This window comes from Salvelinus alpinus, chromosome 37, assembly GCF_045679555.1.
Source record: "Salvelinus alpinus chromosome 37, SLU_Salpinus.1, whole genome shotgun sequence".
NCBI lineage: Eukaryota > Metazoa > Chordata > Actinopteri > Salmoniformes > Salmonidae > Salvelinus > Salvelinus alpinus.
The window spans coordinates 5210823-5227729 of NC_092122.1; the positions used below are offsets into that span (position 1 = coordinate 5210823).

The window sequence follows — 16907 nt, forward strand, 5'->3', positions numbered from 1 at the left end:
TTATCCAGAGAAGCATTCTTTACACGAGTCACAGCAATTTTTCCTGAGAGCATCTGGGTATGGTATGCCGGTATGCCAGTTGGCCAGCAGAGGTCAATGTATTTCCATGTTTTCTTTCCACTGTTCTCTGTAAATAACAACCAATCCACCAGAGGTAACCAGAGTTCTATTTTAAACTTGAACAGACAAGATAAACTAAAATATACATTATAATTAGGGCTCTATTCAATCTGTAAAGCTGAAGCGTTTCAGATTCTGCCATAGAAATGTAAAGGTCATTTCCGATTTAGCCAACATAAGCAGCGTTTAGCATGAATGCAGTCTGATAAATCGGGAATAGTGGCGTGGAATGGAGTTAATGGAAGGGCATCAAACGTGAAACCAGTCCATTCCGGCCGTCCTCCCCTCAGCACCCTCAGCAGCCTCCACTGATCGGGAACATCGCCTTACCATTTATATCACGCTGTAAAGCTGGATTTCCACCATGAGGATTGAATAGAGCCGTACTAAACTGACAATGTTTGCTTTGGTCTTGGCAAGGTTTGTGGTAGAATCACTTTTTGTTTTTTGTTTTCTTGCCCTTCATTCCTGCTGTTTTCTTTTTAGTTGACTCAGGCCATCCAAAGCCTCGGAACGCCAGACAGTCAACTGCATTGTGGGAAATGTAGTAAACATTCTGCATGGCTGCTGGACTGAGAATGTCCACTTCTGACTTGGTGGCTTTGGCACTGACTGATCTCTTCTTGGATGACCTCCTCTTCCTCTCAGCCTTTTTGACAGGCCTGCCACTAGGTGACCTTGACTTTCTGGATTTTGTTGATTGTGTAGGCTGTGGACAAACCATTTGATAATCACTATAGATAACATGGAGAAGTTCATGTTAAGCAGTATGTTTTAGTAATGTAGGCTACTAGCTCTACACTGCACCCTAGACCAGTGATCAATGTATGCAACAACTGCATCAATGCTTCAAAAACTACATCCAATTTACTGTACCATTGTGTGGACATTCCTCTCCTATTTGATTTGTGAGATCATCGGTCATTCTCTGCAAATGTGTCACCAAAGAAACCTGGAAACATCAGGGACATCACACGAATAGGTTACTTTTACTTTTTCTATTAGGTCCTTGTGAACAAGTGAAAACTATTTTTTACGTCAAATGAAATCACACCAGTATTGAAATGGAAATAGTTATGCTTACCAACCTTTCAGTGTAAACGTCTGGCAGAGAGACGACTTCCCATGTGTTTGTATCCTGTTGTCGTAGAGACTAGGCTTGTTCTTGGTGTTTGAATAGGCAGCAGGCTTTAACGAGGTTGTCCCCCGTCTCTGTGCTGCTGGGCATGGCGTTAGTTGCTGTCTCGCGTGTCCTTTGTCTCCCACAAAGAATGTCTGTTTACATCACCATGGTAATCTGCTGATTATCTCCTGGCATCATGAATATTATATTACAAAAACACCATTCCTTATTCACAATCAATAAATAGACCTATACCAAAGGGGGAGGGGGCTATTTTGCTTACCGTTAACTTTGGGATGAAAAAAACAACACTTTCAGACGAGAAATCATCACGTATTCTCACACTGCCTGATCTCCAGGGAAACTGTGTGGAATGCACATAAGTCAGACAACACTATCCTGAATAGGTTGTAAAAAGGGCTGGAGTCGAGTGTCGACTTCCTAAACATTATCCATAGAAAAATGTATACTAATTAAAACCACTGATCTCTTTATTTAGAAAATACATTATATGAAGGGCAGAATTATCTTACAAGTTTCAACTCTAATGTCTTTCAACAGAATAATGCCGCTGTACAGGACAGTCATTGCACATACCCCTGAACAAAACCAATATTATTATTATTACCCTGTCCTATAATTATGACAAAAACACACAAATAGCAATATCCAAACACTGCAAAACACATCTAGGAACACATCCTCCAACTGCCAGAACTCATACATACATGTACTGTACAGTATTTCCAGTGATTGTAGGTAGAAAAAGAGATATTGCATTGTTTCGAATGAGAGGGTTGCTCTGAGTAAGGCATTAATTTCTAATCAAAACTGGCACTCATTACTTTGGCACAAGGTTAGGGTTTCTGAAACTAAGTCAGGAGTAACTGCGACAACAAGTGTAAAGAAATTATCAACATTGTGTTAGGTTACTGCATGTGCCAATCCAAGTGTAGACTACTTTTCAATGCTTAGATTGTGATTATCATGTTATTGCTATTCCACCAGTTCCACTCATACTTACATACTGTATAGGTAGTGAGGAGGAAGCCATGGTTGTTTATCTTTACAATTATTGTACATTCTGAACCTGAGAACCTCAAGATAAGCTGTTATTTTGAAAGCTTTTGCATTCAAATGACGTCAAATGACTTTCTCTTCACCTGTGTGGGACAAACTTGACATGTCTTTTGAGACATACTCCAGAAGCAGACATGGTGCTGACTCAATAGACAAATGTAGGTTAATTTACCAAAACACCCTACATATACCAAATCGTGAGTGAGAGTACATTTTGAATTTGTGTTCTAAAATTGGAATTTCAACAAGTCACATTTTGAAATATTGTATAAAATTTCAGAATACAGTTTTAAAGGACATATTCAAACAGAAATACAAAACTGCAGCCATGCAGACTTAGATTCCACAAAGAAGCGCAATACAGTTACACAATCATCGTTCAATACAAAGATAATACAACAAAGGACATCTCAGGCGCCTACACAAATTCCCCGGAGAGAAACACTAAAGACTACACTAGATTATATGAAAAAGGGACCATGATCATGTCTTGTGTGCTTGTGTCATCAGAGAATGTTCCATAACCTTAAGAGAAATTTACAGAACACTCAAGAGAATACGTAATGGCCTTGACAGCCCAAGGTAGTTCTGCTTTACAATGAAAGAAATTGACTAGACAACAGATCTCATAAAAATCAGCACCATTGTGTGACAACTACTGTGTATTCAGCGAGGGAGATCAGCCTCACAAGGACACGTGTAGCCCTTCAGCTGTTGTGCTGTTATTCAAGGTTAGCTGCTGTGCGGAAGTGGGGAGGTGGACTGAGGGCTGAACCAAGACAGCCATGACACCTTTGGGAGGACAGAGAGTGAAGCACACAGGACTCTTCGGGTTCCCAGAGGGAGTCAGCCTTCCCACGTTGGGCCGATGAACCCCCTCAAGCCTCCCGATCCCTGGTCAAACCCTTCAGATCAGCCTCAAAAAGGTTTTCCTGTGTCCTTATCCTTTCTTTTCTCTCCATCTGGCCAAAGGCTTCACAGACCTTTATAAACATAAATTAACTACCACATATTACTTACAGCAGGGTTCCCCAACTGGCGGGCCGTGGGCCGAATTTGGCCCGCGGGTGATTTTATTTGGCCCCCAAATTCTTCGTTTTTTCTCATTGTTGGACATAAAAAAAATATTTTTTTAAACTTAAAACACCAGGAAATCAGCTCCATGTGATTTTAATTTTGGAAATCTGTTCCCAAGTATTCCCACGCATAACGTGATCGCATACAAATGTAAGCAATTTTGGAAGTTATTATCTTTTGTCAAATACTATATCTGTTTGGGTTTTTTGCAGTCAATTTTATGTATACAAATTATTTGTAATTATGTTGTTTCGGCCCCCTTGACCATCCACTCAAGAAAAAAAAACATCCCGCAGCGGGATCTAGTTGATGATCAATGACTTATAGGAATATCTGTTAGTGATTACATAAGTTAAAATACTATTAACCTAGAAAGGGTTAATGTTGTTAAATTCTCCCTTAATTCTCCCCAACACTTTGAGGTTGGAATAATACTGTGAAATTGTGAAAATGATGACAATGCCCTTTAAATGTAAGAGCTGTTTCTTCCCGTTTCTTTGGGATGGAGTTTTGGTCTGCCTAGTGATATCTGCAGGTGGGGTAAATTAGTAAATAGACTGATAAAAGAGTTCAAAACCTGTCTGACAATAACAGCTAGTTTTCCCCTCCCTACTCAGACCACTCCCAGACAGTCCAAGCGAAATTCTTGCTTGAGAAATTGCTCTTGGCTAAGAAGCTATTTTTGTATATGTTTTACTATTTTAATTGAAAACAATCAATCAATTGTTAGCCTGTTAATACACAGTACTATCTTTCCAAAAAGGCCTTTTTTTTAGAAATATATAAATCAACCACAATATCATCTGCAGCTATGAGATTTACGAACTAAAACATAATAGCTGTGACCATAAATAAATACACATGTAACAACATAAACTAAAAACAGTGTCGGTACTTAAAATGTACATCTTCATTAAAAAAAAAAAAAGGACATGCCATGGTTTTAAAATGAATTATTCCACAAAGCACAGAAGCGAACCAAATTGAGTGAGAAAAAATGAACTGGTGGTTTGGACATAGTGGTTGGATTGGTTGTTGTGACTGACAGAATAGTGACAGTATTCCACTTAGCTTGTACTGTAAGAGCCTGCTCCTGCCAAGTTGCCATGACATCGTTATTACTGTCTATATCATTACTGTACAATTTCTGCATGGATACAGGTGATTACAAACAGATGTTCTATTTCTGCCACATATTTACATGAAGATCACAGTAGTCGTAGGCTTGTGTCCCTGGTATGTGTGTCCTCCCCGCTCATTGGGCCTGTTGTAGTAGACCCTCCCATTGGATAGGCTGTGAAAACACCTCTCTCTCCAGCCACATTTCATAGCTGTAGTGGAAGTCCTCCGGCAGCTCAACACGCTGGCCCAGAACGCTTTGCAGGCAGTTGTCCACCGGGGCGAACTCGCCGTTCTGGTTCTTGTCGTAGCGACGGCTGTTGAACTTCTCGATGCTCTCCCTCAGGGCGCACTCCTCCGCCTGGAAGTCCCACGGCCGCGCGTCGATATCTGGAGGACAAAAAAGCAACAGAGTTTTATTCGCAGGTCTATTAACTTGATGAACAGCACCACATAACCCTATCCATTGTCTCTGTCGATTTTCTGTTTGGAAAATGCGTTATACTGTTGTTAAAGGACAATAGACCTCAATAATCAATCAATACAGAGAAAACAGTGAATTCTGGGATTTAAATTACAGCAGAGGGACATGCTCTCGATTGATGCACAAATCGAGAGCATCCTGTCATGCTGTATCACAGCCTGGTACGGCAACTGCACCGCCCTCAACCGCAAGGCTCTCCAGAGGGTGGTGAGGTCTGCACAACGCATCACCGGGGGCCAACTACCTGCCATCGATGACACCTACAGCACCCGATGTCACAGGAAGGCCAAAAAGATTATCAAGGACATCAACCACCTGAGCCACGGCCTGTTCACACCACTACCATCCAGAAGGCGAGGTCAGTACAGGTGCATCAAAGCTGGGACTGAGAGACTGAAAAAAAGCTTCTATCTCTAAACAGCAATAACTAACTTAGAGAGGCTCCTGCCTACATTTTTACATTTATTTTACCTTTATTTAACTAGGCAAGTCAGTTAAGAACAAATTCTGATTTTCAATGACGGCCTAGGAACAGTGGGTTAACTGCCTTGTTCAGGGGCAGAACGACAGATTTTTACCTTGTCTGCTCCGGGATTCAATCTTGCAACCTTCCGGTTACTAGTCCAATGATCTAACCACTAGGCTACCTGCCACCCCATTGAGACCCAATTGCTGGCAACGTTAATAAATGGATCACTAGACACTTTATACAAAGCTACTCTAAATAATGCCACTTTAAATAATGTTTACATATCTTACATTACTCATATCACATGTACAGTTGAAGTCGGAAGTTTACATACACCTTACCTTAGCCAAATACATTTACATTTACATTTAAGTCATTTAGCAGACGCTCTTATCCAGAGCGACTTACAAATTGGTGCATTCACCTTATGATATCCAGTGGAACAACCACTTTACAATAGTTTTAAACTCAGTTTCACAATTCCTGACATTTAATCCTAGTAAAATTTCCCTGTCTTAGGTCAGTTAGGATCACCACTTTATTTTAAGAATGTAAAATGTCAAAAAAATTGTAGAGAGAATGATTTATTTCAGCTTTAATTTCTTTCATCACATTCTCAGTGGGCCAGAAGTTTACATACACTCAATTAGTATTTGGTAGCATCGCCTTTAAATTGTTTAACTTGGGTCAAATGTTTTTGGTAGCTTTCCACAAGTTTCCCACAATAAGTTGTGTGAATTTTGGCCCATTTCTCCTGACAGAGCAGGTGTAACTGGGTCAGGTTTGTAGGCCTCTTTGCTCGCACATGCTTTTTCAGTTCTGCCCACAAATTTTCTATGTGATTGAGGTCAGGGCTTTGTGATGGCCACTCCAATACCTTGACTTTGTTGTCCTTAACTTGCGACCAAGATTTAACTTCCTGACTGATGACTTGAGATGTTGCTTCAATATATCCACATAATATTCCTCCTCATGATGCCATCTATTTTGTGAAGTGCACCAGTCCCTCCTGCAGCAAAGCACCCCCACAACATGATGCTGCCACCCCCGTGCTTCACGGTTGGGATGGTGTTCTTCAGCTTGCAAGCCTCCCCCTTTTTCCTCCAAACATAACGATGGTCATTATGGCCAAACAGTTCTATTTATGTTTCATCAGACCTGAGGACATTTCTCCAAAAAGTATTATCTTTGTCCCCATGTGCAGTTGCAAACCATAGTCTGGCTTTTTTATGGCGGGTTTGGAGCAGTGGTTTCTACCTTGCTGAGTGGCCTTTCAGGTTATATAGGTCGATATACGACTCGTTTTACTGTGGATATAGATTCTTTTGTACCTGTTTCCTCCAGCATCTTCACAAGGTCCTTTGCTGTTGTTCTGCACTTTTCGCACCAAAGTACGTTCATCTCTAGGAGACAGAACGCGTCTTCTTCCTGAGCGGTATGACAGCTGCGTGGTCCCATGGTGTTTATACTTGCATACTATTGTTTGTACAGATGAACGTGGTACCTTCCAGCGTTTGTAAATTACTCCCAAGGATGAACCAGACTTGTGGAGTTCTACAAAAAAAATTCTGAGGTCTTGGCTGATGTCTTTTGATTTTCCCATGATGTCAACCAAAGAGGCACTGAGTTTGAAGGTAGGCCTTGAAATACATCCACAGGTAAACCTCCAATTGACTCAAATGATGTCAATTAGCCTATCAGAAGCTTCTAAAGCCATGACATCATTTTGGGGAATTTTCCAAGCTTTTTAAAGGCACAGTCAACTTAGTGTATGTAAACTTCTGGCCCACTGGAATTGTGATACAGTGAATTATATGTGAAATAATCTGTCTGTAAACAATTGTTGGAAAACTTACTTGTATCATACAGATGTCCTCGATGTCCTAACCGACTTGCCAAAACTATAGTTTGTTAACAAGAAATTTGTGGAGTGGTTGAAAAATGAGTTTTAATGACTCCAACCTAAGTGTATGTAAACTTCTGACTTCAACCGTATATACTGTATTTTATACCATCTATTGCACCTTGCCTATGCCGCTCATCCATATACTTACACGTACATATTCTCATTCACCCCTTTAGATTTGTGTGTATTAGGTAGTTGTTGGGGAATTGTTAGATTACTTGTTAGATATTACTGCACTGTCGGAACTAAAAGCACAAGCATTTTAATACACTAGCATTAACATCTGCTAACCAGGTGTACGTGACCAATAACATTTGATTCGAAGAACCAGTGGAGCTCTCTCCTCTCTTTCCCTCTGTCTATCTGGTCCATTGAGAATAGAACCTGAGACATGTGATGACAGACAGTCGTCTCTTTTCCTCTGAGGGCCTCTCACCCCTAGCTGGCCCCTGGTTTGGTTGCCATGGCAACACCTCCTTAGTTACCGGCCTTCATCTTACAGCAGTTGGCTGATTGGACGTTCAGTTACGGAGATCAATAATCAAAGGCACATAGTATGTACCTGCCGCATTACATTTCACATTCATCATCAAATTCTGATTCGTTGCATGGCTTTCACATCTCCTACACACCAGTGAATTAAGAGTTGACTTCAGGTATGCGTTCAAAAGTTGATTTCCTCTGCGTCTTACCGTTGCCATAGGCCCAGTCGTCATTGAGCCTGTGTCGTACTTTCTGGTAGATTGCTGACATGGTCTTCATGTTGCTCTTCCTCCACTGGCGGCCCAGGTACTTGGTCTGGATCTTGAGCAGCTTGAGGACATACAGCTGCATCATGGCCTGTTTGACCTTCAGCGCCCTCTTCAGGATGGGAGCAGACTTGAACACCACCAGCATCTGAGAGAGGAGGAGGTGGAAGAGAAGGACACAGTGGATCTCAAAAGTGTCCCGTCACAAATCTTTGAATTGCAAACTGTCCGCTAGCCTGTACACCCTCGGCACTCTTGTAGATCTGAAAGGATCTGATAGGTTCTACAAGTGGGTACTGAATAAGGGACATATGATCATAAAGAGAGGCAACACCAGGTCTCTCTCACCATGGTCCTAGAGTGTTTCCACTTAGTCAGCTTGTTGAGGATCCTCAGCAGGTTGATGCAGGAGAAGAGATTACGCCAGCAGAACTGATTACTGTCTCCGGCTTCCTACAAATCGCAGGCAACAACAGGGTGAGGAGAATTGAAATGCCCATAAAAGAACACATATATAACGGCCTAGTATTTAGGATGGGTAGCCGGACACGGCCAGTGTCTAATCACAGCCAACAGATAAACCAAACCCATAGCCAGGTCTTTAACATTTGAACAGTCTGATGTAAACACTTGGGTTTGTGATCTGGACTCACCAAGCTCTCAGCCGTGAGCTCAGGCATCTCGTGGACCACACAGTGAGGGAAGTCCAGCACACATATACTACAATGAGAGCACAAACGAGATTATTACATCCCATCTTCGTGTCAACAGTGGTGTTACACCTGTCATTGAGGTGAGAGAGACACATTTGCCATCCACACCTGAACCCCCCTGTGTTTTGGCACCTCCACCCTGCAGCCGCCGGTGTCTTTTATGAGCAGGAAACAAATACCTGGCAGACGGAAGTCATGCCTTTATGTGGGTGCAGATGCACCTCTGGCACTGTGGCAGAATCTAAGTGGTAGTCAGTTGTAGTCAGTGAGTCCTACCTGTTTTTGGCACTGATGTAAGACATGATGTTCTGGTTGAAGAACTTGAGGATGAGTGGGATGCAGTTAGCAAACACCAGGTGTTGAGAGACAATCTCAAACTGGAGAGAGAGAGAGAGAGAGAGAGAGAGAGAGAGAGAGAGAGAGAGAGAGAGAGAGAGAGAGAGAGAGAGAGAGAGAGAGAGAGAGAGAGAGAGAGAGAGAGAGAGAGAGAGAGAGAGAGAGAGAGAGAGAGAGAGAGAGAGAGAGAGAGAGAGAGAGAGAGAGAGAGAGAGAACATGGTCACTGCAGAGTCACTGACTGTCTTTAGTGCACAGGGACCATGGAGGACCAGATAAAGCACTAAGGCCCACTAGCCCTTTAACTCCTAATAATAAAAATTCATAGCTATTAAATAATAAAATATTAATCCTCCAACCCCCAGTCTTTCTATATTTTATGAGCAGCCTGCAGAGTTCAGGAACAGACCGATTTCTCCTCGTTTATACATTCTATGCAATCGTTTACTATCATCAAAAGAACGTTCAAGACCACTTTTTGTTAGCACAGCTACTGTCATTGCTGTGTGCCTATGAATGCAAAGCAGGAACTATGATGAGCAATCTATCATCCGATATTTTTGGGGTGTAAAAGACACTCTGAAATGACAACCCCTTTACATTCTCACGATGGGAATGAGGGGTGTTCCAATAAGAGGATTTAGCCAATTTTCTCTCCCTAGAAGTACTCGGCTCTGCGCCACGGCCGTCTAAGAGCCAGCAGGATAGGAGCCATAGGCAGACTCATTTAACCCTTTCACTGAGCTGGGTTCTGCAGTTGCAATAATAAGTCTTTGTAACAAGCTTCATTTGGCAGTTGGTAGCGGCAAATAAGAGTGAACGTAATCATTTTTGGGCAGTAGATGGCGCTACTATAATTTTACATCCAGCTATGTTCATCTTTCATCCTATTGAAATGGGGAACTAGCTCCTCTTTCATTTAGGATTTGACAGAACAGTCCTGACATGCTGCCAGGTATGGGATGCAGCCAGGTATAAGCACACTATTGTCAAAAGAGCAGATGCTCCATTTCTCTCGGAAGACGATTCACTACCTATCAATAGTGGTTGCGTGCCAAAAAGTAAACCTTGAACCAATCCCTTTTAAAGGTACATGGTTTCGTGTGCTGAAGAGAGACACTCTCATCTCAGGGATAAGCAGCAGTAGGACGACAATACATGAAGCTAATCGCCCCAAAATAGCAATTATAATCCTTTACAAGAGTAGATTTTGGAGGGAGCCCAGCTTTGCATTTTGGAAAATGGATGGTGCAGCTATGTACCCATTTCTTGTCTGATGGTACTTCTCCAACCCTCCTCCTCCTCCTGTCTCCCTCTATCCTGCCTCCCTCTCTGTGTACAGGGAGATGTATGAACCTTTGACTGTGTGCCTATCATTCCAGTGCAGGATCTGTGTTATCGGCTCCCAGGAGCCAAATGGGTGGGGGCTGTGAGAGGAGATGAAGACAGAAAGAGAGAGAAATGTGGTGGTGAATGTGGAAGGCAGGGAGATGAGAGAGAGTGGAGGCTGACTAAGTGTGTGAGGGTGGGAAAGGTGTGTGGGGGGGGGGGGGTTAAGGGGGGGATGTAGTGGTTAAAAAAAAATTGTTGGGTAAACTGTTCGCCGGCTGTGGTGAAAAAAGTAACGCTTCCTATATTTTCAATCTGCAAAAGTGGTTAAACTGCGTTTACTTGCGTTCACCCTCCACTACACCACTGGAAGAGATGAGAGCGAGAGGGCAGCGGCAGACCTGAGTGGGTGGGGGAGAGAAAGGGATGGAGAGCAAGAGATAGTGGCTGACCTGGTGTGTGAAGGGGGAAAGGTGGGAAACAGAGAGAGAGAGAGAGAGAGAGAGAGAAAGAAAGAAAGGCAGGTAGTGGTGGTAGGTGGCTTACTTGGTAGATGTGATTGAGTTTCAGGTGCTTGAGCAGCAGCAGCAGAAGGGCAGAGATGGCCTTGACAATGATCTCCTTGTGTCTGTTCACGTCAATACCCAGCTTCATGCTCTGGAGGACCGTGATTCTGCCATCACACACACACACACACACACACACACACACACACACACACACACACACACACACACACACACACACACACACACACACTTTATGTGATTCATAGCAACAACTTCCCTTGACATGACAAATCTATAGTCATTGACTTTATTTATGAACAAACTAAATTAAATGTCCTCCTTATTGCCATCACTCAACTTAAGCATGAACAGCAAAGATGGCCGTGAGGGAACAAGGAGAGGCACAAGGCTATTACACTCACGGCATCTCCTCTGGCAGCACATCAGCCAGTATATTGATGGAGTCCGTCTTGGCCTTGGAGGTAGGTGCTGCAGCCAGCAGCAGCTTCAGAAGGGCAATCTGATAAATACAACGTGGGTTTTAGCTTTCAACCTCTCAGCTCTGAAACATGACAGGTCTAGACAGCAAATACTTAGTAAAAATCTATGATTTTTGAGATGCAAAGTAAGATGATGCCATGTGAAGTGTCTTGGTAGAGCAGAATATAATGGTAGATGTCCTCACCACATACTGAGACAGGTTAGGAAGCATTCCCAGATACAGGATCTCTGTTGGGGTCTCATCCACATCCTCTTCTCCCTGACACAACACAACACCACACAATATGAGTTGCACACGGTCTATAAGTCATCTTGTTTCCATTCACAGAGCCCTGTTCCAACACTTAGAAAATGAAATATCATATTTTTATTAGACTCATTGAAATTGAGAATCTATTTTAGAAGAGAGACCTGGCAAAAATAGAATTCAAATGTAATTACAAAGACACATTTACAACATAAAACACAATGCTCTACAGTGTAAAAATATACACATTTTGACATTGAGCAGACATTATTCTTTTGGGAGGTGTGGTGCAACGAGGTGTCAAAACATTGACAGCCCCCCCACTTCATTTTCCAGTATAGTTTTAGCCTAGCATTAAACTCATTCAAATAGAGGAGTTCCTGTAATTTCATATAAAGCAAACAGTGAGAAGAGTCACTGACCAGGGTCATGGGGCACTGTTGAAGCTCCTCTTCCCTCTTCATCTGCATCTCGGCTATAGAGACATATTTGTGCTGGAGTGAAAAGAGAGCAGGGTTTTAGATATGGTGAGTTAGCCACAATACACAATACCATATAAAGCACGACGAGCACCAGCGCCAAGCACTTCATCACCACAATCCATTCTTTTCCACTTCACACCTTTTCAATGAGACTTCACCATGGCGATATACTATAGTATTCTGACAGTATCTCGTCAGGCAGCGCCCGATGTGTAAACAGAAGCGGCTTTTAACGGGCGTTCATTAGTATTCACAGATTGACACACAGACTGGCATTCCTCGGCGTAAAGGTGTTTCACAGTCAGTTCAAAACACCCAATTGATTTCTAAGTGGGATGTCAACGTCCAGGGATATTGACTAGCTGGTCAAATAAACGTCAATACTTCATCACCAGTGTAACACTCGGTCCTGGTAGAGAGAGAGGGATGGAGGGATTAAGAGGAGAGGGGGAAAGGATAGAGGAGGAAGGATAAGAGTGATTTCTCTCCTGCTTACCTGTTTAAGGGTCTTGACACTCTCGTGTATGGGCCTAGGAAGACCGACCAGTGTCTCTGTGTCACTAGAAAAACAAACATAGCAGCCGAGAGAGAACATTCACTGGCACTGCGACAACTAGGACCACACGTGGCAGTGTACTACATGGAGCGAGCCTTTCAGACACGACACAGTGAACGCGACACTCACTTTCCCAGAGTGAAGCCGATGAACTTGTTCCTGCTGGTCTCCAGGAAGTGCTCGATGTCTTTCTCTCTGTGGAGACAGAGCGATAGATTCGATAGAAGCCTGATGCCTCTCACTAACCCCCAGTCTGAGATCCACCTTCTCACTGATCACACTACTGGACCTACTGTGCTTCCTAGTCTGGTTTCCCGGGCTTGTAGCGACACTATCCAAACAGACCGATCAAAGACGTACGGATGCTAACCAGATGATGCATCTCCTCTCCCACAGACATCCACCTTAGAGTGTTTGCACACACACACTTTAGGGTACCGTGTTGGCTGCTTAAAGCCTCATCAGTCACACCCGATGCTGCCTCTGTACTCTGTGTGATATTGGGATCTGGAACTCCACCTCATGTGCTAAATTATTATTCATGTCGCCAAGTCCACCCACACACACACACACACACACACAGGAGAGATAGGCCACTTTCACTAATGTGTAGACAGAGGCCATCTTGCGAGGGGGAGCTGGCTGTTACTGTATGAGTGACTGAGGTGGGTTACTTTGAGTCCTCCTAAACAGAGGGGGCGCTATCAGCAGCACGAGTGTGCAGAATAACAAAACTAGAACCCAGTGTACATTTTATTTTGTATGTTATCACTTGAGTTTGCAGATCTGAGGTAAGCAATAAGGTGATCGATCCACCCTGCCTTCTGGTGGTTTTTGGGGAGCTTCAGCTATATTACACCTATCCAATCCCTTCAGATCTGCAAACACAGAAGGTTTAAGAGTTATGGCGAGGGGCGAGAGGTTTGTTTGGAACTGGGTGTTCCAGCCTTACCTGACTTTGGGGGCCCAGGGCAGACCCTTGGGGAGGGACGCTCTCTCAGTGGGGGGTCTGAGCGGGGGCGGTGGGGGTGGTGGCTGGATGATGACATCACGGTCCAGGGGGTCCACCTCGCCCTCGATGCCACTGTCGGCTTCCTCGCCATCCTCCTCCTCGTCGCGTGCGTCGTCGTTCTTAAAGGGGTCTCGCTCGTTGTACGTGTCTAGGCTGTCCTGCTTTACCAGGGGCTGGAAACCAGAACAACCAGCAGGGGGCATGAAAGAGGCCGTCCCCTCACACACACACAGGGTTAGGCACTGGCTTCCCACTTCAACCCCAAGCAATACTCAAGACTTACCTACCATGAGGCTGCACTCCAAAACAAAAAGGTTACAGAAACTCCCAGTAAAAAACCAGAGGAACGTTTGGGCCCAACTCCATATTCAAGTGTTAAACATTCCACTTACAACCACAATCAGTCATACAAACACAAACACAATCACCTCAAACCACTTCCATAGTTTTAATGAATGACTGAGGCATCATCAATGCAACAAGCATCAGGCAAGGGGGTTGCATTTAATAGCAGCGGAGCGCCAGTGCAGTGTAACGTATGGCGGTGTGGTGCTAGTAAGTAGTCGCCAGGTAGACTGTGTGCTGGCGAGGAGAGCAACAGAGGTAACGGAAGCAGTGTGACCAGCATAGACCTATATGGCTCATATCCCATGGAGAACAAGCCATTCAGCTGCGTGGTGGGAAAGAAGCTGCAGTGAACTGTTGTCTACAGCGATACGGTGGCGGGTTAACAACCCAGTGGAGATGGAGACTAGAGGAAAGCTCCCGTCATGTCCGCAGGGACCTCGACCACAGCCAGCCCCGTCTCTGTACCCACCCATACAGTGCAGAACGCAGTGAAGGAGGAGAAAAAAGGAAGAGGAGGAGGACAAGGAAGAAGGGGAAAGGGGAGAAAGAAGAAGAAAAGAAAGAGGAGGAGGAATAAGAGGTGCAAGAACCAGCACCGAGGCAGGGAAAATGCAGAGGGAAAGTGGGTAAAGACCTGCTTCTTGGGAAAGGGACTGTCTCCTTCCAAGCTATCAACAAAGGCACTCTGTAGGGACACAAGGAAGAGGAGGGGGGTTGAGAGCCTGGTGAAGTCCGAGCCCTAGTCTAACAACAGCTAGGAGGATTAGAGGAGGATTAGGATTAGAGGAAGAAGTTAAAAGAGCAAACGTGTCAGGGGGAGTACAGTACAGTGATGGTGTGCACATAGTTCCTATTCACATTCTCTACTGCTATAGTCAGGCTGAGAAATCCATGTTTGTTAGAGGGCATGGCGCGTGAGGCTGTGACTGCACGGGTTTAGTTAGGCTCGCTGTTAGAACACATCAGGTGTGTATTCAGTCAAGTGAGTCTAGCGCACAGGTGTGTGTGTGTGTGTGTGAAAAGCTCCAGGAACAGTGTGTGCATGATATAATGGTTGTAGGATACGTACCCTGCGGCTGCGGCGTCCTCTCTTGGCCTGCTGTTGCTGTTCTATGAGCTCCATTGCCGAGGCTGGAGGAGAGGCTGCTCTCATGCTCCGGACCACCTTGATGCTGTCCTCAGGTAGGGGAGGAAGGCTCAGCCTCTCTCTGCCTCGAACCTTCATCTCCTGGAGCTCCTCGAATCCCCCCATCGTGAACTGTAACACACACAGAGACAGATGGACACAGAAAGCCATAGAGATGTACATGAACACACGGACAGAGCTCTATGCCGATATTGGCAAACCGAATTGTACAAACCCATCGATTCCAGGCTAGTCTAGCCTGACACGACGTTAGCATTCTAACGTCATTCTAACAAGTGTTTTGAATTTACAATAGTGGTGGATGAAATACCTCTGTTGCGAAGCGGCTAGCCTACTAAACGGACAGGCGATGGTGTCTGTGCTGTAGCTTACTGACCAGGATGGTCTTCCAGAGCAGCAGCAGGACCTTCTTCATGGGAAAGTGTGGAGCATTCATACTGCAGAACTTGGTCACCATGGTGAAGAGCAACAGGGCAAATGGCTCTCCGTTGTACAGAGGAGAACCTGAGGTTAGAGGAAAGGGTCAACAGCCAGCACACACATACAGTGTACACACTAAAACACTTCCTGTATAATTTACAGTAACTTACTGGCAGCAATTGGCCAGTAAGTTACTGTACTTTCTTTTACAGTACAGCTACTGTAATCCGTTTTACGGTACCAAAAATGTTACTGTAATCTAATTTACACTACCAAGTCAGTTACTGTAATCTAAATTACAGTACTAAATACAATTACAGTATATTTCTGTAATTACCCAGTGTTCTTTGCAAGTTTTCATTTTTACATTTGAGTCATTTAGCAGGCACTCTTGTCATTAGCAACTTACAGTCGGTGCATTCAACCAAAGTTGAGAAAAAAAAACACATATCAAAGTCATAGCATGTAAAACGTTTCTGTAACCGTGATTGAAAATATTGTTGTAGTTAAGGATACATTGCTCTTCAAAATAATTGTTATTACAACAAGACATCTCATGATATATCTCTGACTATCTCTGGATAGTGCCAATACATTACTGAGATATTCACGGTAGCTTGACGCCACCTTCCTGTAAATGACTATAATGTCAAAGAAATTAAACACAGTCCAATACAGTAAAGGTGACTAATAGACTAAGAAAGTAATTATTGCAGTATTTTACTGTGATTACAAGGGATTGGAGCAAGAAGGTTGGCTGCTAGGTATTTGTATATTACAGCATATTTATGAACATTTGGTGTTTTATATCACTTGCACTTCTAGAGGCCTAAACAAAGGCTTCCAAACTGGCCGTGATTACAGGGCGAAACAAATCAAATGGACATGAGTACATATTCAACCATTAAAGGTTTAAGACCCACTGCCACTCTGATCTAGTCTGGCAGACACCAGGTCTCGAGCTGTGTAGTCACGTGGGTCACGTCAGCCAGGCTAACTCTGATCTGTTCCCTATATACATTTCATTGTTAGGGAACTACCACAAATCAGTTAAATTCGTACAGCATTCTAACTAATATAGCCTCTTAAAAGACAACAATACCATGCACCCACTACTGCTCAAAAAAGGTTTTTGGCACTCCAAAAATGCAGTTTAGTACTCTATTCTGAATTACAGTCAA

General features: G+C 43.7%; 2 protein-coding genes across 5 annotated transcripts in view; both read right to left on the reverse strand.

Moving 5' to 3' along the window:
* Positions 1-149: 149 nt before the first annotated feature.
* On the reverse strand, positions 150-1469 carry LOC139565990 (small lysine-rich protein 1). Of its 2 annotated transcripts, none has more exons than XM_071386768.1 (3): positions 1209-1469; positions 997-1072; positions 150-829 (listed from the first exon to the last, which is right to left on the reverse strand). In XM_071386768.1, the coding sequence occupies exons 2-3, from the start codon at positions 997-999 to the stop codon at positions 554-556; spliced, it is 279 nt and encodes a 92-aa protein (XP_071242869.1). In that variant the 5' UTR covers positions 1000-1072; positions 1209-1469; the 3' UTR covers positions 150-553. The 2 variants fall into 2 exon arrangements, with proteins under 2 accessions (XP_071242869.1, XP_071242870.1); XM_071386769.1 differs by having other exon boundaries at positions 1205-1469.
* Positions 1470-1716: 247 nt separating this feature from the next.
* Positions 1717-16907, reverse strand: part of LOC139565988 (striatin-interacting protein 1 homolog) — a 37738-nt gene continuing 22547 nt past the window's right edge. For 2 of the 3 annotated variants that reach the window (XM_071386765.1, XM_071386767.1), the window contains exons 8-22: positions 15683-15810; positions 15229-15417; positions 14794-14844; positions 13752-13984; positions 12929-12994; positions 12740-12803; positions 12184-12255; positions 11699-11773; positions 11436-11533; positions 11051-11177; positions 9117-9217; positions 8781-8847; positions 8476-8580; positions 8071-8275; positions 1717-4909 (exon numbers count right to left, since the gene is read on the reverse strand). In XM_071386765.1, coding sequence (XP_071242866.1) covers positions 4656-4909; positions 8071-8275; positions 8476-8580; positions 8781-8847; positions 9117-9217; positions 11051-11177; positions 11436-11533; positions 11699-11773; positions 12184-12255; positions 12740-12803; positions 12929-12994; positions 13752-13984; positions 14794-14844; positions 15229-15417; positions 15683-15810 — 1835 coding nt within the window. In that variant the 3' untranslated portion in view covers positions 1717-4655. The remainder of the gene's footprint in view (positions 4910-8070; positions 8276-8475; positions 8581-8780; positions 8848-9116; positions 9218-11050; positions 11178-11435; positions 11534-11698; positions 11774-12183; positions 12256-12739; positions 12804-12928; positions 12995-13751; positions 13985-14793; positions 14845-15228; positions 15418-15682; positions 15811-16907) is intronic. The other variant, XM_071386766.1, reaches the window with a different exon arrangement.